This window comes from Xylona heveae (genome assembly GCF_001619985.1).
Source record: "Xylona heveae TC161 unplaced genomic scaffold L228scaffold_9, whole genome shotgun sequence".
In the NCBI taxonomy this organism is placed as follows: Eukaryota; Fungi; Ascomycota; class Xylonomycetes; order Xylonales; family Xylonaceae; genus Xylona; species Xylona heveae.
The window spans coordinates 156,968-177,194 of record NW_017264201.1 but is presented as its reverse complement, the minus strand read 5'-3'; the positions used below and the strand labels follow the sequence as shown (position 1 = coordinate 177,194).

The 20,227-nt window shown below is 48.0% G+C and overlaps 6 protein-coding genes across 6 annotated transcripts; 4 read left to right on the top strand and 2 right to left on the bottom strand.

Annotated features, from left to right (window-relative positions):
• Positions 1–905: 905 nt before the first annotated feature.
• On the bottom strand, positions 906–5,425 carry L228DRAFT_269884 (hypothetical protein; the record flags this gene model as incomplete). Its single annotated transcript, XM_018335330.1, has 4 exons — positions 906–1,596; positions 1,660–2,872; positions 2,945–4,696; positions 4,750–5,425. 4 exons carry the CDS (start codon positions 5,423–5,425, stop codon positions 906–908), a joined length of 4,332 nt encoding a protein of 1,443 aa, XP_018186136.1.
• A 2,420-nt stretch (positions 5,426–7,845) lies between these two features.
• L228DRAFT_253799 (small GTP-binding protein) lies at positions 7,846–8,724 on the bottom strand (the record flags this gene model as incomplete). The annotated part of the gene is made up of 5 exons (XM_018333777.1): positions 7,846–7,976; positions 8,041–8,121; positions 8,176–8,565; positions 8,632–8,644; positions 8,704–8,724. 5 exons carry the CDS (start codon positions 8,722–8,724, stop codon positions 7,846–7,848), a joined length of 636 nt encoding a protein of 211 aa, XP_018186135.1.
• A 691-nt stretch (positions 8,725–9,415) lies between these two features.
• On the top strand, positions 9,416–12,808 carry L228DRAFT_284537 (hypothetical protein). Its single transcript, XM_018336239.1, has 5 exons — positions 9,416–11,365; positions 11,431–11,970; positions 12,023–12,342; positions 12,404–12,656; positions 12,710–12,808. The coding sequence occupies exons 1-5, from the start codon at positions 9,611–9,613 to the stop codon at positions 12,761–12,763; spliced, it is 2,922 nt and encodes a 973-aa protein (XP_018186134.1). The 5' UTR covers positions 9,416–9,610; the 3' UTR covers positions 12,764–12,808.
• A 661-nt stretch (positions 12,809–13,469) lies between these two features.
• Positions 13,470–14,350, top strand: L228DRAFT_269881 (hypothetical protein; the record flags this gene model as incomplete). Its single annotated transcript, XM_018335329.1, has 3 exons — positions 13,470–13,959; positions 14,024–14,116; positions 14,181–14,350. The coding sequence occupies 3 exons, from the start codon at positions 13,470–13,472 to the stop codon at positions 14,348–14,350; spliced, it is 753 nt and encodes a 250-aa protein (XP_018186133.1).
• A 584-nt stretch (positions 14,351–14,934) lies between these two features.
• Positions 14,935–16,347, top strand: L228DRAFT_269880 (hypothetical protein; the record flags this gene model as incomplete). The annotated part of the gene is made up of 2 exons (XM_018335328.1): positions 14,935–15,001; positions 15,209–16,347. The coding sequence occupies 2 exons, from the start codon at positions 14,935–14,937 to the stop codon at positions 16,345–16,347; spliced, it is 1,206 nt and encodes a 401-aa protein (XP_018186132.1).
• Positions 16,348–17,856: 1,509 nt separating this feature from the next.
• On the top strand, positions 17,857–19,704 carry L228DRAFT_284534 (hypothetical protein). Its single transcript, XM_018336238.1, has 7 exons — positions 17,857–17,872; positions 17,943–17,980; positions 18,050–18,870; positions 18,947–19,123; positions 19,200–19,385; positions 19,439–19,608; positions 19,678–19,704. Exons 3-6 carry the CDS (start codon positions 18,113–18,115, stop codon positions 19,566–19,568), a joined length of 1,251 nt encoding a protein of 416 aa, XP_018186131.1. The 5' UTR covers positions 17,857–17,872; positions 17,943–17,980; positions 18,050–18,112; the 3' UTR covers positions 19,569–19,608; positions 19,678–19,704.
• The last annotated feature ends 523 nt before the right edge of the window (positions 19,705–20,227 follow it).

Sequence of the window (20,227 nt, the reverse complement as noted above, 5' to 3'; positions counted from 1 at the left end):
TTTTTTTTTCTTTTCACATTTCTACATTTCTACTTTGCTTTTACTTTTTCAATTTCCTACATCTTTAGCATCAATATCTTAAGCCTTCCGTCTTCCATTTTCTGCCCATCTAATCTGAAATCATGTCTGTTCAGACGCTTCTCCTTCTTCTCTTCTTCACTTAGCGTGGCCGTACTAGGTAGTTATCTCAAATGACGCCAATTCCAATTAACAAGTTTGATCTATCAATTGATCCATTCATTAACCCATCAATAAATAGTCACTTAACCCGTCACTTGACAATAGTGATTTTTTCCTTAGAAGTTACGGTTATACTGCACAGCAAATTTAGACTTTAGTCACACGAGCCAGACAAATGATAGGTTTTCTTCCCAGCGACACGGCACTCTCTTTTTGGAATAAAATATTTTTGTCACCAGAGGAGCCAGACAGCCTGACAGCCAGACAAAAAAAAAACAATATATGGTTGTCGACTTTATATCGAAACGAAACAAAAGTTGGAAAATCCATTTTCTTTCTTTTTGGATAATAAAATATCTGAGAGACTACTGGAAAGAAAGTTGACGAGTGACGAATAGTTAACGAAAATGGTCGGAAATAAAAGGAGCGATGAAAGATGATCTACTAAGAAAAGAGCACGAGTTGAGAGGACTAAGGTCCAATGACTGAAAACGAAGAGAACAAGGGCTAAAACTAAAGACCAAATGATCAAAAGACTTCAGACTTCGGATTTCAGATTATAAGAAGAAACACATCGAATATAAAAGACCAAAGACTAAAAAAGAGAAAGATAAAAAATAAAAGGGAGAGATGATTTAGAGAACGCGACTACTAGAGGACTAAAAAAAATGAATAAAGAAGACCAAGGCTTGGAAACACTAAGAAAGACAAAGACTAAGACTAAGCTAAGCCTTCCAGAATCTAATCGCCGCCACAACGCGTCTTCTACAGACGGGACAATTCTCCACTAGTCTAGCACAGTCGAGACACGCACAGACATGGCCGCAGTCATAAAAGACGGCATTCTTCTCCGCCTCGTAGCAAATGGGGCACGTGTCTTCCTCTTCGTCGGCGACTTGGAACACCATGGTGCCCTTGCCGTGGCGCTTGCCGTGGCGGAAGCCGCCCTCGTACGTGTTGCCCGTGGCGGCGTAGACGTATTTGCCCCAGCCGGAAATCTCGTCGCGCTCCCACGAGCCGGTGTACGTGTCGCCGTTCTGGAAGGTGATGGTGCCGCGCGGGCCGTGGCGGGCGCCGCACAGGAACGGGCCCGTGTAGATGTCGCCTGTCGAGGTGATGAGGGTGCCTGTGGCGGAGGATGATGGGGATTGGGTATTGGTGGGAGAGGGGGAGTTAGAAGAGGAGGAGGAGGAGGAGGAGGAGGAAGAGGGGTTGGAAGAGAAAGAGGGGGGACAATGAGGGCGGTTATTGACGAGTGGACCGGTATAGACTTCGTCCTGGGCAAAATATGCATATCCTGGTGCGCGGGACGTGAGAGTGTCAGACGCCCACGGCGGAGTGTGCAGGTCTTGACAGAGAATGTTAAAGTAGTCTTTTGCATTGATAAAGTCGCCGCGAAGTTCGATTTCTTGGTTTCTGTGTGACATGTTAGATATAAATTGTAACGGTGAACATGGGTTCATGGGTAAAGATACGTACTCGTTTTCTGGCATGGTCTCTTGATACAAATAAATGGCTGCATTGGATTCAAACTCGCCAAAGCGCTCGCCGAGAATCAGTGCATTGGATAACCCCCATGCGAATTCTTGCCAGACGGTAATGGATGACTCTTCGGGTATCTTGGCTTCTTTGAGTATCATTTCATACACGTCATCATCTCTCATGCAGAAAAACGTCCCAACACCAGTAATTGTTTGAGACCTCGTGTCGAACTTTTTGAGAAATGTATACACGCAGTCGCCAACTGAAGAAGGAATTGGCAACGGCGGCGTGGGCGGTTGGGGAGGCGGTTCGTAGGTATGTAACGGCGGGAGCGGTGGTGTTGGGGAGCGCTCATCCCGCGCGAGAAATTCCCCGTTTCTGCGCCGACCAAACGTAGGGGAAACTATATTCTCAAATGTAGGAAGTGTTCGAGGGCTTATCTGCTCGGATGATGCTTCTGATACATCACCTATAGGTTCGAGAGGCACAGTTTCAATTGTGTTTACAGACTGCTCTGGATCGGCGTCCGACACTGGCGCTGTTGTCTCCGCGACGGGGGCACCTTGGCGTAAGGCTTGAGCCTCCTCACTACCAGTGCGAGGACTAACTGGAGACGACTCAGTGTTGAAAATCCCATCAGATTGTGGAACAAGGGCCTCAGCTGGAAGCGGCGGTGCCGTTACCAAGTCTGGGATAGATCGAGGTGAAGGCGTATTTGCATGGACTCGATACTTTGCAACTTGGGCAGGCAATGAATCCGTATCCAACTGATCCCTGGGAAGCACATGTAGCCATAGTGAACACATGGGGTATTTCTCTCTGAATGTCTTCAGTTGGACCTCGTCATCAATCCTTCCGGAATAGATCTCTTGTCGTTGAAAGAAGCTGTGCGGCCGAGGCACATGCCAATGAGAATGCATTGCCCACAGAATACATTGTCGGGGGTCGTCCACATCTTCCATCACCTCAGCGATATGTTCTCGGAGATGCTTGATGGTCAGATCACCAGCAAGCGTCACGTCGTGTACGTGCTTCGACGTGCCTGAGTCCCATTGGGAATCAAAGCAATCCACCGTCCCGATTCCCTGACGGCCATGGAAAAGTTCAGCCCTGAACAGTCTGAGATTGACTGGAGAATCGTCTGCTGGTACGTGCATGTCCCTTGTTGCCCACGTCGCTGACGAGAAAGAATTAAAAGTGTCGTAACGTTCTGGAATTACTGTCTGTCAGGAAAAAAAAATACTCACAACGACAAACGATAACAAAAGTCATTCTTACGTACCACATGTCTCCCCGTCTTCCTTTTCCTGCATAGGCGGTCCTCGCAAAAATTCATCGACAAGGTCGTTCCGGACGTACATTACCACATAAGACACTGGAGCAAATGGGTCATTCTCCTTGCCAAAGTACTTCTCCATGGCTGCCTTGTTTGTCAGGCGGATCACGCGCTCCCCATTTTGTTGGCCGTCTAACATAAGCCATTTGGGGCCGGAACCTCCGGGGCGGATTACCGCGCTATACATGTCCGAATGAAGGCTGCCGCTGTGCACAATGAATCCATATAATGTGTATCTAGTCTCGACTTCAGCAGTGCCTGGAGCTATCCAAGGCTTCAGGTCAAGTGTGTCATCCAAATCAATGCGGTTGACCAGCTTCTTCCAACGCCGTGTCTCGAGGTCAAACTTTTGTCTGTCGAGCTCCAGCTGAAGATACTGTGGAAGACTTTCCAGCTTACCAGTCTCATCCTTGTCCAGAACCTGTGCCAACGCAACCTGAATCGACTTGACGCCTTCCACGGGGATGCGAAAGCTGGGCGCTCGCCCTTTACCAAAGAACTTCTGAGCCTGAGCACGGGATCCACCCTGCTCCTCTGAAGGCTGTGACAGAACTGTATCGAAGAGCTTTGAGCACCGGCCTTCCAGCGCGGTGCCCTGAAGCTCGCGCTCCATGATTCCGCGCAGAATATCCCAGCATTCGACTACGTCGTATCTTTCCATCAGATCCACCCCGTAAAATTCAAGTGTTTGCTGAAGAGCCGCTGTGTAAGCAAAGCCAGACGTGACCGAAGATGCTTGTCGCATGCTGCGAAGTAACATGCGCAGATGAAAGAGCAAAGGTTTGGGACGGCGACGAGCGTCTTTGAGGTCATATGGGACAGGAGCATCGAGCACGACGCGTTGCACCGGAGCCAAGTGAAGCCAGCTCCACAGCGCCGCAACCAACGCTCTTTTCTCGGGTCCTCGTGAGGGAGTGGCACATATTCCGATCGTTCCGGTCTTCCTGAAGTTGTTCCACTCCCTGTCCTCATATTGATGATACCATAGAGAGCCTGTATCATCCTTTACGAGGCGAATATAAGCGGTGAAACATAGGGTATCATTTCGCAGAAGAGCTTGCCGTTCGCCATGACGACGCTCGTGCATGCCAGCATGAGGTCCACGGAAGCGTGTCCAGCCCCAGTCTAGAGCGCCGTCGGCAAACCAATGCTCGCCACGGCTGAAATGACAAACGCGGGGTTCGTTCGGGTTGTAAATCACGCATCCAATCTGTGCCGCTTGCCCAAACTTCAAGTCTATGACGGGGTCTTTGGTCCCTTGAGCAACAACTTCAGTCTCTCCGCTGGCCTTAGGAGGAGATCCTCGATCTTCGTTCGACCGGTCATTTGTCTTTTTCGTAGCTAATTCACCAAATCCGAGGTCGATGTGGCTCAGCTCAGTATCGTCCGTCGCAGGCTGAGATTCAACGTCCGCCGCCCCCTCACTGGCCCCCTGCCCTCCCGTCTCCTCATCAATGGGGGGCTGGGAACCTTCAACATATACACTGAGGTAATCTGTGTCATTGCCGCGTGGAAAAAACTTGATATTCCAGTCTAAGCCACCAATGCGTACTGAAGGGGATCGCATCACCAACTTGCGATTCGGCTTCTCCGGCGTACCATTGACGCCTGTAACGGTCCATTCAATACGTCCAATCGGGCCAGGAATGTGTTCTGGATCCTCCAGCGCTTCAAACGTCATCCTTTCCCAGTGCTCATCTAATGTTTATCAAGTCAGTATAGGTAGCAAGTTGACGGTCAGGTTCACGTACGGTCGAGAGCACTGCGTTCCGGTCCTAGAGATTCTATCAGCCGAAGCTCCTCCTCGTCCGGCGTGGAGAGATCTTCAGTATAATAGGCCCAATGCGGGGTCTCTTCATCTTCGGAGTCGGAATCCTCATCATCTCGAATCGGTGGTGGAGGGACGGGAGCTGCAATTGGAGGTCGACCAGCTTCCAAAGGCGGAGGCATTGGCGGAGACGGAGGCACGACTGGATTTGACCTGCTGATAAGTGCAATCGAAATCCCTTGAGCTGTTTCAGACAATTGTCGGATAGAAGTTTCATTCGCTATGGATTCTGGCGGCGGCTCGGGTATCTGTATTTCTATAGGAACAGTATCCATGGCAAATGTATTTGATTCACGCTCTGGGATATGAGTGGGCGCAGCATTCGCTGCTGCTTCTGCTTCGTCTCCATCGCCTTCACTATCCACGTCATTCGAAGCAACATGCGCAAGAGTCATCCTGGGGTCATGTCTCCCAGCAGGTTCGGATTCCATGACAGCTGGCGACGAAGGAATGGTGGCTGGTATAGGTAGTCGGAGAGTAGTAGACAAGGAGCTTGTGACAGCTACAGGAGGCGGAGACTGCGAAGAATGGAGAGGAGACGAGGGCTCTTGAAAGAGCAATGGAGGTGGATCAATGGGGGAGCTCACGGCGAGGTCCATAGTAGCGTCGGATGAATGGCGGTTTTCGTAAAAGAGAGAGTTATATGGGAGAATATCACTACTTTGAGAGGTTACGGGGATCAAGGACGAATTGTTTGGTGAAGAGGAAAAGAAGACCACGAGTGTCCCGTGGAAAGGAGATTCAGGATGAAGGTATAGGTAGGGCGATGAGAGACAGATAATGAATGGAAGACAGCTGGTAGCAAGGCAGCAAATGGGCAAACGTGATAGGGTTCAACAAGCAAATAAATGTCAGCAATTTGTAGGTTATATGTAACTCTGGATGCATGATCTTTGCCAGCCTTTTCTAGAGCCGCTTGGCACCATCAGGCACGAGGCAGAGACGACGTCAAGATGTAAGATTGTCACAGGGGGGGACGTAGGCAGATACGCCGGTTGTGAGTCCAAGTAGGGCGAGAAGATTGACTGCGGAGAAGGAGATTCACGGGAAAAAAGTGAGAAGCAGAGAAAAAGCTATGACTCTTCAGCCTCTCCTGATTGACAAGTCTGGATTAGAATGGCAGCTTATAGTCAACTGAAACGAGAAGGGAGGAAAGAGGGTGGGCGGAATTTGTTCTGTGCTCAGACGAGTTGAAAACGTGACAAACGGCGCTTCGGCGCTCAAGGAGATGAAGCAGGCAGACAGACGGAGCGCACGGAGCTGAAATAGGCTGCGGGAAGGAGACAAGGACGCCACCATCCGTCGGAAACTTCGCGCAGCCATCTCCCAGACCATGCATGGGTAGATGCATGATGCATGGCTCATGGCTGGCCTTCACTTTCTTCTCCCATCCCCCCTCTCTCGCCACAAGTTTGATATAATCTCACCCGTTGCCTGCTGTTGTAGCAGTCGTATTATTATAGCACCCGGGAACCACAAGCGGTCCCGTCTGCCAATATAGAGAAGAGACAGGTACAAAGCACTATCAAGTACACAAAATTGCGCCTTCAATCAGTGGACAAAAGAGTATCTTGGAAGTTGTTTCTACGCGTTGGTTTTGCCTGAGGTCGGATGGATAAGCTATGGCTGAATCGGGATTAGCTCTACAATTGCTACGTGTCTTGAAGCTACAAGAGTTCCGAAGTGAGGCTGAAGGCGGCACGGACAATAATAAAAGCTGATGATAAAAAGAACAGGAAATCTCTGAGACGAAGGAGACCAAGGAGACGACAAAGAATATCAAATGAAAAAGAGGCAATTACTGTGGACGGCCTTAAGTCCGTCGCAGCTGATGCTGACCGCAGCTGAAATGCATCAGAAACGACATCCTCCTCATCCAAAAAGATCAGACATGGGTACTTCCTGGTCCCGTTAACCACGTTGCTCCTGGTTCTGAAAGAATCTCTTGCGCAAGTAATCCAATTACCGTTTTGCGTAGACAACAGGTAGCTAAGAAAGTTGCTTTGGTCCACCATGTGCAGCTGCTGGCAGTGAGGCAGTTCGTCTGGTCCTCGGTCCCCCTGTCCCTGAACAGTGCGCCAACGCGCCACGCTTTCCTCGCTGCGCCCCAGATTCCTCGACCACCGGACAAAGGAGACCCAATCATTATTCCTCACGAACCCTCCGGACCCCAAGCTAGAGAAATCAAGAACGGCCCATAGAAAGCAAACGCGCAAAGGGTCGGTTTGCGTCAACTCGGGAAAATGAAATGTTCAAGTACTTTGAGCATAACCATACTGTAGGTACAAAAAATGTACCTCTACCTTGTACGTGGCCATCATTCGTCTACCTTCTCCACGTAATCCTCTTTCAGGGGCAGACTCCCTTGTCGATAAGAACGGTTTATCCCACTATTCATAATACTTGACGCCGACTATCAAAAACAATCAAAGCACGATCCCATAATCATGGCAAACACAACATTTTTGCGTACATCTTCTTCCATTATAGATCACCAATTCAGTAAAAAACCCAATCTGTTGCAGATGCCTACATGTAGAGTGAAGGCTACCCTGTCCAACGCGACAACAGGTCTTAGACAATCATCATTTGCGCAACACCACCGCTGATGTCTTCGTTTTCCCAATCAGAGGTACTTTGTTTTGTCAAAAGTCGAATGCTGGTATTTCCAGCCTTTATCAGCAGATTCATCTACGACGTCATCGTGTGACCACACATCGGCTTCCCCAATCACGTCCCATTCCGTCAAAGCGAAACCAAATCATCCCATGTCATTACAGTATGGTAAAGAAGAAAAAAGAAACAAGAGAAAGAAAATGGGAACACTTTGAAGAAACCATCAGACGGCTCTGCCTGGAGACAAGTACGAGACGTAGACGCCGGAAATCTAAATGGAAGAAAACAATCACGAAACGAGTCGTGGAACATACCACGTCATCCCATCGCACCTTAGGCTGCTAGATGCAAATCGCCCAAGTAGATAGTAAAGCACAACAAAATCCATCAAAAAAAATGCCATTTAACAGCATTTGCTTTCCTTCTGATCCGGCTCCGTTGACTTGCTGATAGGCACCACGTTGCCACCACTAATGGGGTTCTGCGACTCGCCTCCGTTATCCAATGCCTTGCTTGAGACGATGCGGTAGATTTCTGTCATGAGCAATTTAGTAATTATCCACCTCCAAAAAAATAACACAAACATGCCAACACTCACCCGTCAAAATGTTTTGGAACGCAAGCTCGACGTTGCTAGCGTCCAAGGCAGACGTCTCAATGAAAGAGAGGTTGTTCTCGGCTGTCCAACCATGTCAGCAACCCCATACAGCCTTGCAAACGGCGTCGCACTCACCCGCAAAGGCCTTAGCCTCGTCAGTTGGGACCGCGCGCAGGTGCCGCAGATCGCTCTTATTTCCAACCAGCATGATAACAATGTTCGAGTCCGCATGGTCACGCAACTCCTTCAACCACCGGGTTACGTTTTCATAGGTGTTGTGCTTGCTGATGTCGTAGACCAAAAGAGCACCGACAGCACCTCGGTAGTAGGCCGACGTAATGGCCCGGTATCGCTCCTGTCCGGCAGTATCCCAGATCTGAGCCTTAATCGTCTTCGCATCGACCTGAATGGAGCGAGTCGCGAATTCAACACCGATGGTCGACTTGGAGTCCAGATTGAACTCGTTCCGAGTGAATCGACTCAAAAGATTGGACTTTCCGACACCAGAGTCTCCAATGAGGACAACTATCGAAGGTGGAATTAGCGACGGCCTTTATCATTAGTTGCGAGGACCTCTTGATTGGAATGTACCCTTGAAGAGAAACTAATATAGAAGTTAGGAACACTGAAACAGCAAATAAAGCTTCACCAGGGCGGACTTACATCGTATTCGTCGTTGGCCATGATTACGGTTTGCTGCGCTCGCGTGCCTGGATCACAAAGTCGGGATACGAGGTTGAGAGGTACGTCAAGGGAGGCACAGCGATTGAGATTGTAAGCGGGTATCTATTCGACGTGAAGGGGAAATTCTCGAGAAGTGCGGTTTGTCAAAGATTTATTTGGGGGAGAATAGTATCGTCAGTGGGATGGATGAAAGATCCAAAGGGGGTAACGCTGGCGCCTGTCGTAGTAGGGTAGTTTAGGAGATGGTGTCGTTGGTGGTGGAAGGTGCCCTGGGATGCCACTGGGGGGCAACTAAAGCGACTGGAACAGATGGAACACCGGGCTGCCTCGTCTTTGGCCCTTTTGGGATTAAAGCTCGCTATCATATCTTATTCGTGCACGTGATATCTACCACAAAAACACAGATGATATTACCACGCCCCTGTTAATTTCTCAACAACATATCTTCCCGAGGGCACAATGATCTTAGTGAAAGAGGAACAATTCTTCGAATTGGTTTCTTGATGAATTTTTCCACATTGATGTACTATCTATGAATTGCTTGCTCTCTTAACATCATATGCAAACTCGGGTGCATTAATAGAAGCTGCCTTGGATTTTGATGGCATGGTTGTGACTCTCTTTTTGCAAAATGATAGAAGATTGAGGCAATATTATACGCTTTTCTTCACGTTTCTGCTTGCCCATTTTTGCAATTGGTCCTTATGTTATTCCCGTTGATACATTGCAATTTCTCCAAAAGTATCTTTGTTCCAAGAGTCTCCAACCTTTCCCGCCCCGGGATGCTTAGTCGGTGCTTAGTCGTTTCCATGTGAAGCTCTGCACCTCAGTCAACTTCAGGAAAGTTGTTTTCCTACTGACATACTACTCTCCTCAACTTCCGACAATGGCATCGCCAGAAGACCACATCATGGCGGAAGCTAGCGAGGACGATTCCATCTCCATAACGTCCACGGCTGCTAGTGAAGTGCTAGACGAGTATGAAGTAGAGACTATCCTGACTGAGCGCAGAGGTCAAGACGATAAGCCGTACTTCCTCGTCAAATGGGCAGGCTACGATGTCGAGCGAGCCACTTGGGAAGGAGAAGAGTCCTTTACCACATCGGACATGATCGATGATTGGAGATCCCACCTAAATCTCATCGAGCGAGGATTGGAAGAGCCCTTTGACCTAGATCAATGGGAGCTGGATGTGCAGACGAAAGATGATGAACAACAGAAAAGAAAGAGGCGTCGCCGGGCCAAAAGAAGACGACTTGGAATCCCGGTCAAAGAGCCCGAAGACGCGAAATTGATGGGTGTGGAAGAGCTAGGAACTGAGTCTGAGGAGGACACTGATAAGGACTCCATGATCGAGGAGCTCCTCCAAGAAAATGACGATATACTTGGCTCCACGCAGCGCCGGCGTCTTGTTCGTGGAAGGAAAAGACACGAGAAGAGCAGCGATGAAGAGCGCGAGGCACCGGCTAGAGCAGCGAAGCAGCTCAGACAAGAAAAGAAACAGCCTGTTTCAGGAAATCGAATCTTGCCTGGGGAGACTGCTGTGACGCCAACTATTACTTCAAGGTCGTCAAATATTCCATCTCGACTACCAACTCAAGGCCAAGATTCCGGCAGCTCAAGGTCTAGGCCAAGGCCGGCTGCGAATCGGATTGTCGGTCGCGGTCCATCTAGGCTAGGTGCCTCTTCTACCAAGTATCAACCAATGTTAGCAAAGCGCGTTCAAGGAGCCGACATCTTCAAGAACTGGTCGATCCCCAAGGCTAAGAAAAACCGTGCCGCAGGCCCCAATGGCCGCTTCACGACCCTACAGAGTGCTCGTTGGGCTGAATTGAGAGGTCGAAATGAGCCTGTTCCAGATGCCAATGCTTTGCAGCTCTTCGACCCTAGATCAGCGAAAGACAAGAGTAGAGCTTATCAGAGCATAGAGCCCACGACGACAGCTGAGTCAAGGAGTCCATGGGAATTGCTCCAAGAGCAACTAGCAAAAGACCGGGCTCTTTCCGAGGCCAAAAACGCCCCCAAAAAGAAGAGAGTATCTTTTGCAGACGCGTTAAGTAAAGATTCGTCAGACCAATTGGGAGAAGAGAGCTTACAGCAAAGCGCCGGTAGAAGGCTCTCCGAGCGCCCTACTTTTTCCCAAGAAGACAGCATTGTTCCCCCGAGTACTGAAGTCTTCTCAACGGGTCATAGATGGTCTGGCGGTCTGCCACATTCACCCACGGCGTCGGATGCTAGCGTCCCGGCTCCTGCCCCGCCAAGTCGGCCTAAGAAATCAATGTCATTCAAGGAGTATTCTGAAGCTCATCGAAGACCTTCCGCTGAAATGCAAGCCGGATCTAATATGGAAGAAGCCATCAAACCGTCACTCGGCCCAGCGGATTCGACCGTGGACGACAAGGATCCAGTCGCGCACACTGAATTGCAACCTACTCCAAAACCGAAGCCGAGACCATTCGATCCACTGGCAGTGTTTGCTGAGTTCAAGAAAGGCGATGATGGCTCTGCTATTGGTGTAGTTGAGCTCGTCGGTATGAGTGAAGAAATGAGAAAATGGTGGCTTCTTACTTTTGGGCCAAAACCAGAGGTTTGGTTTCGTGAGATATGCCTCGCGGATAATTATCGAGAATTCATGAATGAGGTATGCCTGTGATATCTTGAAATAGCCTCATATTCGATAGATCTTACTGCTGATTTGAGTCAAAGGGGAAATCTACCTTCGATTCGGTCGATGTGCTGCCAGTTGGCGAATCAGCAGCCGCGGGAATTGAATCGTTTGAAGAAATGCTGTGTCTTACGGCGTCTGGAGCGATGTTCTTTCATGATAGCATTGTCATTGTTGCTTACCCTCTACAAATGATGGATTCCTGGAGCTTCTTGAATAGCGGACCCAGAAAGGCACCCGAAGCCAAAATTCGTCTTCATTTTCGATCTCCTATGCCGGCACCGATCCGCAATACGCAAGATATGAACAGCCTCTCTTCTAGTTCGGTTGACGTCCCTCGTCTTGTGTCAGTCTTTTCTGACTTGTTGAAAGTCAAATACGACGATCTTCTACCAAGGCCGCTCAAGAAAGGGGAATATGTTGAAAAATTTTTCCTTATCTTCACAGAACATGCAAAGGAGGAAATGCTTCTCGTGGTGGACTTTCTCATGTCGAAGCCGCACGATGCCAGAGTTTACACTTCCACCACTCCTGGTGCATGGGATTACTTTTCTTCTACCGTTAAACAAGGAGTGATTTTGGTTTGTACCTGCATCATTCTTTCCTCTTCAAACGTCTTTCTGACACCTGCAGATCCATCCTTCGTTCTATAGATATCACCTAATTCCTCGCCTGACTTCGGTTCTTCGCAACAATATTAGAGTTTGGTGCCTTGGAACTGACGAGTGGAAGCCCTCGGCGCCTTTTGTCTGTTATGAACTATTCCCACTAGGTGCGGTCATCTACCTTACCGAGGACCTCTTGCAACAACGATCCAGCGATGCAAACGCAATTGTGCAGTGGTACTGCAAATACAGTGCTAGAAAAGTTCCAGGTACATGGAAGCTTGCTCTTAGAGGGGAGATACAGGAATTTCTAAAGAATGAAGTTGAACTCAAAGGCCCCTATGAAGGGTTTGTTCTCCCTCTCTCATACCACAAGTCAAATTTAGGCTAACTTGGCCGCTTCTATTAGACGATTGGAAATGTGGAACGCGGTAGAGGGTCTTCTAGACCCCTGGTTTCTGCCAAACTATTACGGGTTCATGGAGGAACTTGATCCCCCTGTGATCGACTTAGGCACACCGGAAGGCGACTCTAGCGAAGCAAAGGCCGATTATCTTGCGGAATATTTCGCCGGATGGGCTTGCATACATGCGGAGCACTTTCGTCGCTTCATTATTGTCCATCCCACTTCCGTGGAATCGTGGAAGGAGCGTTGGAACCACGTAAGTGTGAAGTTCAAATGCTGAAGTACTGAATTCACTGATCCATGTAATAGGTGGAAGTTTTGACTCCTGGTGAGTTCACGGACTCTTACATGAAGAGACAGTAACCATTCGAATTGCTTGAACTCGGGCTTCATGATTGTAATGCGGGCAACAATTCTTATCTCGAGGAAGCTGCCCGGAGAAAGAACAGATTCTGCATTGGAAAAGGTTTCAAGAACAATTCAATGATTCTCAATAGCGGGATCATGACTCAATGATGTTCTCTGGTGGATGCAGTCTTAGAAGACTCGTTTACATTTCCATAGATATACATTCAGTTAGCAATCAAATTTCAGAATTGTAAAAGGTTTAATATTATTGCAGATGGAGTTCACCCAATAGTTGCGAAATGGTTATAATGTAGCCTACAGGGAGTTGAAGCAACCTATAGCGAAATAGCGCTCCGGCATGTCTAAAGTTACCGTAGCGGAGTAACCGCCGCCCTTCGTACCAGGAGAACGGTTATGGAGATACCCTTCTTCAATTGATTACATTTCAGCCACCAACTAATATTTTTATTTCTGCAGTCAATCGATTAGGCTTTGATTTATTTTCAAAAGTAATTGCATTCCCCGGTCCAACTACTTTTTTAGATCCCGATCCAAAGAAGCTCAACTTTTCCGCATCGTCGTTTTTCCGAGAAGCTCCTCGACGACCTCAGCTCTCTTGCTTGTCAGCTTCGGGAGCTCCTGCAACAAGATACCAGCTATTTTCGAGACCCTTCCAGCAAGCATCTAATATAACTTCTGGAGCTGCTAGTGACTAAGGATAATGCGCTTCTTAACCTTATCGGCGGCAGCGCTTTCATTCGCAGCTTCAGCAATAACAACGGCTACTGCAGCGTCCACGATCCTCCGCGTGGCGGTCCCGTCAACGTCTCTCCTTCCGAATCCCGGCGCGTCTCTTCCAGCTTCGACAAAGCTCACCTTGACTACGCTTGGAAAGGACTATGAGGCACCGATTTCGCGCGACGGCACATTCACCCTAAGGAACGTTGAGGAAGGATCGTATTTGCTGAGCGTTGCTTGCCTGGATTATATATTCCCGAAGCTGAGGGTTGACATTGGTGGGGACGTAGAATTGGTGACAACAGAAGCGGGATCTCCCGCTGATGCGGGTATTGAGACAAAGGTGCAAATGATCAAGGCGTGGCAAACGTTTCCAGATACTGAATGGGCGAATACGGGCGAGACGCAGGCCGTGGACCCAATCAGCTTGGCGCCCCTTGTTAAGAAGGAGTATTATGTGAAGAGGGAAGGATGTGAGTGATTTGGTCTCGTTCCTTCCTATCAACTAGAAATCAGCCGGCTAACACGCATAACTAGTCTCTCCTCTCTCGCTCCTTCGTAATCCTATGATTCTGCTCGGACTTGCCTCTCTGGGTCTCATATTCGGAATGCCAAAGGTCATGGACAATTGTATGTTCTGAAAATGTTGGAATCAATGCTCATTTTACTTTTACTGATATTATCTTCCCTGCAGTGGATCCCGAAATGAAAGCCGAATTAGAAGAGCAGCGCCGCAATGGTATGGGCTCGGGCAGCTCTGCTGCAGCTGCATCTTTCCAAAACTTTGACATGGCTGCATGGCTTGCTGGGAAGAACTCCAACCCATCAGCGGAGTCTTCGAGCGATTCAAGGAAGTCCAGATGAGTACAACGCAGATGTGTTCATAAGCCTTTAGCATTTAATTTGTACGTTATGCTTGCAGACAGATACTCTGGTTTCTTAGACGAACTAAATCTTGTTTTGTTATATATAAGAACTCTTTCCTCTGTATCATCGAATTGGCGTGATACGACCTTTTCTGCAAGGCGGGTTTGATATGGTGTATAGCTTGCCTTCTTTGGAGTTTTGCCGACATCCTTCATTTTCCCTGTGTCAACAAATGCTCTTACATAGTCTTTGGGTCTTGCCTTTCCCGGAAGCTTTTAACATTTATCCCACTTTTTCGCTCCTTCCTCCATTCAGAAATTGCAACCTTTTCAAGCTTGCATTGTTAGGCTTGAGAAGACCTGCCCGGGAACAAGATCAACATAACCTTTGGGTGATAGCTGTTCCCTTCGCGATCATTAATAATCGCACCCGTTCGTTTCCTTTTTACCTTTGCATACTTTGAACAGGTACGTTCTGAGGCTGCTCCTCTTTTTGCGTCGTGTTATCCCTCCTGGACAGCAATCGATGCCAAATCTGCTGTTTTGCTAACCTTCGCACAGAGTGTTCAGCGGTATATCAATATGGAGACTCCCTTAATTCAGAGCCCATCTATCCCGCGGCCAAGGCACCCTCAGCTTGGCGGAGGAGGTGGGTAATCTTTAGCTTTTTCTCTTTCACTTTCCTTATATTGTGTGGGACAATCCTTAGTATCGCTGCCTAAAGTCTTTTGGGAATCACTATCTCAAATCATTTCCAAAAGAAACATCTTGTTTCACTTCTTTCCTTTGCCTTTACATCTGGTTTCCCTATTTGCTGCATAGCGCTTAAGAACTAATGAGATTTCACGCTTGGTAGAAAACGACAATGAGAGCTCTGCACCCGCAGCACCGCACAACACCCCAAATTCAGCATCAACTAGTACGACTTCGACCCCTCTTCAGGACATACCGCCGCAAAATTCAAACCCGACGTCTACTTTTCTAGGTTCTCCAATTTCCTCTCCTTCGCGAGATACCGCCAGAAACAGCTCGTTCTCTTTTGATTCCGCTCCGTCAACTCCGCTTCTCGGTCCGTCTGGTCAAAGTACGAACGGCATCTCGTACCGCACTTCAAGTGGCCAGCCTTTACCCCCAACCCCGCCCAAGGACAATCGTGATGATGACTCAAACTCGGAGGGCTCTGACTCTGACGAAAGTACCATTATTGCAGTCGGCACCAACACTGATGGAAGCGGGAGATCTCGGCGTGCCACCGTTACAGAGACTAGCCCACGCGCTGCTCGCTCTGGAACTGGCATTTCAGGTTCTGGCATTGTCCGACGCAATACTGTGCCGCGCAGAAGCCCCAATAGCAATAATATCTCATTCCGCATCAATCGCGCCCGCCTTGTCGGCAGCGGAAGGTTGACTGTTAACCCAAGCCCAGGCAGTTCCATTTCCAGCCGTCGACAGTCTCCCTTACAGTCTCCAAGACTATCCCTTGAAAGTCGCTCCCAACATCGTAACCAGGGCCCCGGTACTAGTACTACTGGAAACAATGTCACCGGCGCTTTCGGCAGAAGCCGTGAAGAAAATATTATGGCTGGTCTCCACGCTCTCGGATACCGCGACGATGGTCCCAATGGGCCCCGTCTAAACACCAGCGGCAATTATGTGGAGGAGGATAATGAAAATGCTTCGAATGTGAATATTAACGACTATTATCGACCGCAGCGCACGAGGCGGAGTTGCGTTCAGATGCTCTATAGGAATCGGGACCCGCTGGGAATTATCGATCAAATTATCGTTGGTAGTGTTGCGGCGATCCTTGCGATTTGCTTGGTCTATTCATATAATTATCACATCGGGGGAAGAGTCATTGCCGGCCGCTACTCCTGGCCCTATTGGCGACTCTCTGATACCATAGGCTTCGGATGTCTGCTTCTTTTTTGGGAGGGGTTTGGAAGGGGCCTTATGACGGTTCTTGTTATCATATTAATGTATATGGGTATTTGATGCCTCGTCCTCAGCCTCCCGGATGCTCGATTCTTTTTTTATGCAAAGGGCTTCCTCGACGTTCGGCGGTGTAATACTGGGGCTACGAGATTCCGTAGGTGTTGTACGTCCTGGTGCTCTCAATTCCTTTCTTGTGGAAGTTTCAGAGTTCGAGGATGGTTATGACTTGAAGGCATGATTATGCTTGGTATCATTCGTTAAACTTCAGGTGCAGTGTTTTCCAAGGCTATAAAATGCGTTTATAGGGGGTAAAAGGGGGTGTGGACTCTCACGTCTAACCGTCTTATTTTACACTTTCGTTGCTGTGTTATTTTATCAAGCCCAATAGAAAGTTGTTTTACTGGACACACCTTTCAGTGCTTCGTATTTTGATCATGTTTTGCGTAATATTTACCCTCGGCGGTGAGTCGTCCCCCTTCCGCTATTGGTGGTGATTTTGACAAATCATATCTTGATGACGCAGGACATGAAGGGTTTCTTCGAGAAATTTCGGAGACATCTGTCTGACAACTTTGATAGAAAGGCGACGACTTTCCTTATCGGATATACAGAAATTGAATTGCCCACGGCCAGAGAAGATATTAAAAAGCATCAGCCCAATTATGTTGTCGAATCCGAGAAAACAACGACACTTTATATTTTCCGATATTCGAAATCTAGCCAATCGCCGAATCAACCATCTCGAGATCATACATTTCCAGTATGTCGACATATTGTCGACAATTATTTATCTGTCTTGTTGTCACTGTGTGAGAATTGTGTTGCTAAGGTCTGGATCCAATACTCCAATTCCACATTGCCTCGGTTGTTCCATGAATCAATGCATCATCCACCGTGAATATTCACATTCTGTTGAAGCAAGACTTTCTATTCTCCAATTTTGGCTCACTTGCAGCTCGCTTAGAGCACTTCACTGACTGATTGTTATTGTGTTTGTGTATTTGATCTTCACTCGCGCCATCCATTCTCTCACACCAAACACACTCGAATCCAGACTGTCAGCCCCGAACATCAGAGTTTTCAGTCTGGATCTTGTTCTTTCCCATCTCTTTTGTTCTCACTTGTGATATCCTCTGCCTGTGATAGTGTTTTTCCTGATCAGCCTGTTGGGCTGCACTTGGGCAGCTTGAGGGCAGTCTCGAGCGTGACTTTTCACAGTTGGACAGCTGGAAAGGTGATTCTGAGAGTCTGCTTGACTTGACTTGCACTGCTGTTACTTGAAACCCGTTCCTTCAGCAGACATCTGGTTTGTCATTTGTTAAGCTCAGACCTGGAAGTCTTTGAGCAGCAACTGAGCCTAGCCTGCTGGCTTGACAAGGTGGTAAGTTGCACTGCAGGACATCACGCTCGAGGATCTTGCTTACCAGCTGATGAGCGGCTTAAAGCCTGACAGGTCATTGCTTTTAGTTTGAACTAGGAATTACTACGCCTGATCAGATCGACCCCAATCATTTGTTGAACCATAGTTCTTTGGTGCGAGTTCTTGTCACAGAACCATTGTAAGAAAGACCCAAGAACTCGAGAGGCAAGACTACACGCAGTTCCATGCTCCCAGAAAATGTTAAATCAGCAGAAAGTTAACATTTGATCATTAGGGTATTGTTTTCCAGTGATACGACTTGCGAAGTTTAAAGTGAGCATTAGCACTCTTCCTCCGCCTGTAATTCAAGAGTGTGGGGCGGGTGCTAACCCCAACCTACAGATATCTAGACTCCAAGAAAACCATTGGGTTCAAAAGACCTGTCGAGCTTGACATTCATTCATCATGCCAAAAAGGTCCAAGCAACGCAACATGGATGTCAACAATTGGTTGAATAAAACCTATGAGGTAAATGAGCCCACTGTGTCAGAGGCAACGAAGGAAAGCTTCCAGAATGGCCACTGCCAATCGTCTCCCAACCCCTGTGTTGGTCTGAAGAGCTGCCTGCTCTGTGGAGGCTGCGGCAAGTGCAAGAAATGCCAGCACTGCGGAGAATGTGAGCACTGTGATGGGTGCTTGAACTATGGATGGAAAGAGTTCCGAGGTCAAGCTGTTAAAACTTCCGAGATAATTCCATCTACGAACAGAGCCACGAGTGGGGAAATTCAGAAAGACCTTGACGAACTTTTGGCCGAACAAGCCGAGTTGCGTCAAATGAAAGCCGAACATTTCCCAAAGCCGATACAGTCTTCGTATAAAAATCCAAACAACGACGAAGACCTTAAAGAAAGGATGGACAAGATGGAAAGATTCCTCACGCTTAGGACGTTGCTGCAAAAGGTACTCGCGGATCCTACGGCTTCCGAGGCAGTTAAGGAGCGTACTCGGCCCATGCTGGCGGATATCGAGAGGCGCCTTTATGAAAAATTGGGCCGTGGCCGTGGCTTTGGCAATGCAATGGAAGTTCAGGAACAGGCCTTCATTGAGAGGAAGATGGCCAGAGTTTCCAGCGAGGAGGATTTGATGAGCACGACTCCGCGTTTTCGCGTTGAGCGTATTATGAAACATCTCGAATGGTTCAACAAATTCGGCCCGCGAGTCTTGTAAGTATTCTCTATAATCAAAGAATTTTGCTCAGAGTCCCTTTTATCTAGTTTTGGTTGACTGACATTTTGATAGCCCTCTTATTGACAAGGACTTGGCAAAAGAGTTGAGGGCTACCTCAGCCAAGGCTCCTGCCAGCTCTTTTCCCTCTGCCGGCGTTTCTGAGGATGAATTGTTTGATGAAATTAGCCAGAGCTACGTTGAAAAAGCCAAAAAGCGACGTCAGCAACGCGCTCAATACCTAGCTGATGTGTAAGTTTCAGTTGCTTTGGGGCTTGAAGAGTAGTACTTGCAACTGGATGCCAAGCATAGACTAATGCAGCGGTAGATCTTCCATTCAATATGATCATTTCATGCCTGCCACCTTTAGTCCCCAGCCGGGGTTGGATCGTGCCTTTTTCCTTTCACAGTATGGCTTGGCTGAAATTAATAAAGGGGCAAAGCCAATTGTCAAGGAGAATTCTCCGGAGATGGTAAACAGAAATTCAAATTCCTTGAGGGATGATATTAGCACGTAAGTCACATTGTGCACAATTCAGACGTACCGAATGCTGATAACGGACTCAGTATCTCTGAAGGAGAGATGACAGTTATCATCACCCGTGGGTCAGCTGCTAAGCCTGCTAATGATCCTTCTGACGAGAGCATGAACGAGACTTGGGAGTTTGTCGAGGAAGACATTTATGCGGAGGTTTAGTGACGCTTCGTCAAGTTCCTCTTCTTGAAGTGAAGGAAATGTAAGTTGAACGGCCAACAAGGTCAACTGCAACCAAATTGTAGCAACTTTCACTGACGAGAGTATATAGATTAAGAATTCTCCTCGGCGTTGGGACGTTCTTTCAATCTGTTTATTTCGTTACTCATCGAAGATAACTAGTTGCATGTTTTACGCAATGTCTTGTGGCTAACTAAGCTTCAAATATATTGTTATCTTTGAGATTTACTGTTTTGTTAGGATGCTTGGTTGACGTAGCTTAGGCCGTGCCTGATGCTGACGGTGTCTCGAACACAAGTCGGGATGAAATTTTTCTTTCTTCTGATGGACACGCTGACCTCTGCTCCAGTGAATCCGTTGCGGCTTTCAACACTCTCGTTTAATCGGTCTGTTTATTTCCCCCCTCTCCTTTCGCCATTCTCATTTCCTCACGTCTGATCTTTCCTCTCCAGAATCCACTTCAAATTTGAATTGTCTCAGGCTGCACCTCTTCCGGTCGAGCTTTCAAGTACCCTAAGTTCTTACCTCACCTTAACCTTAAAAACAAGGTAAGTCTTCATCTCTCCCTCATTACCTTCCTCTCCTCCACAGTCACGCCTTCTCTCCACAGGAGGGCACTTTCTCGACTGACACATTCAAGC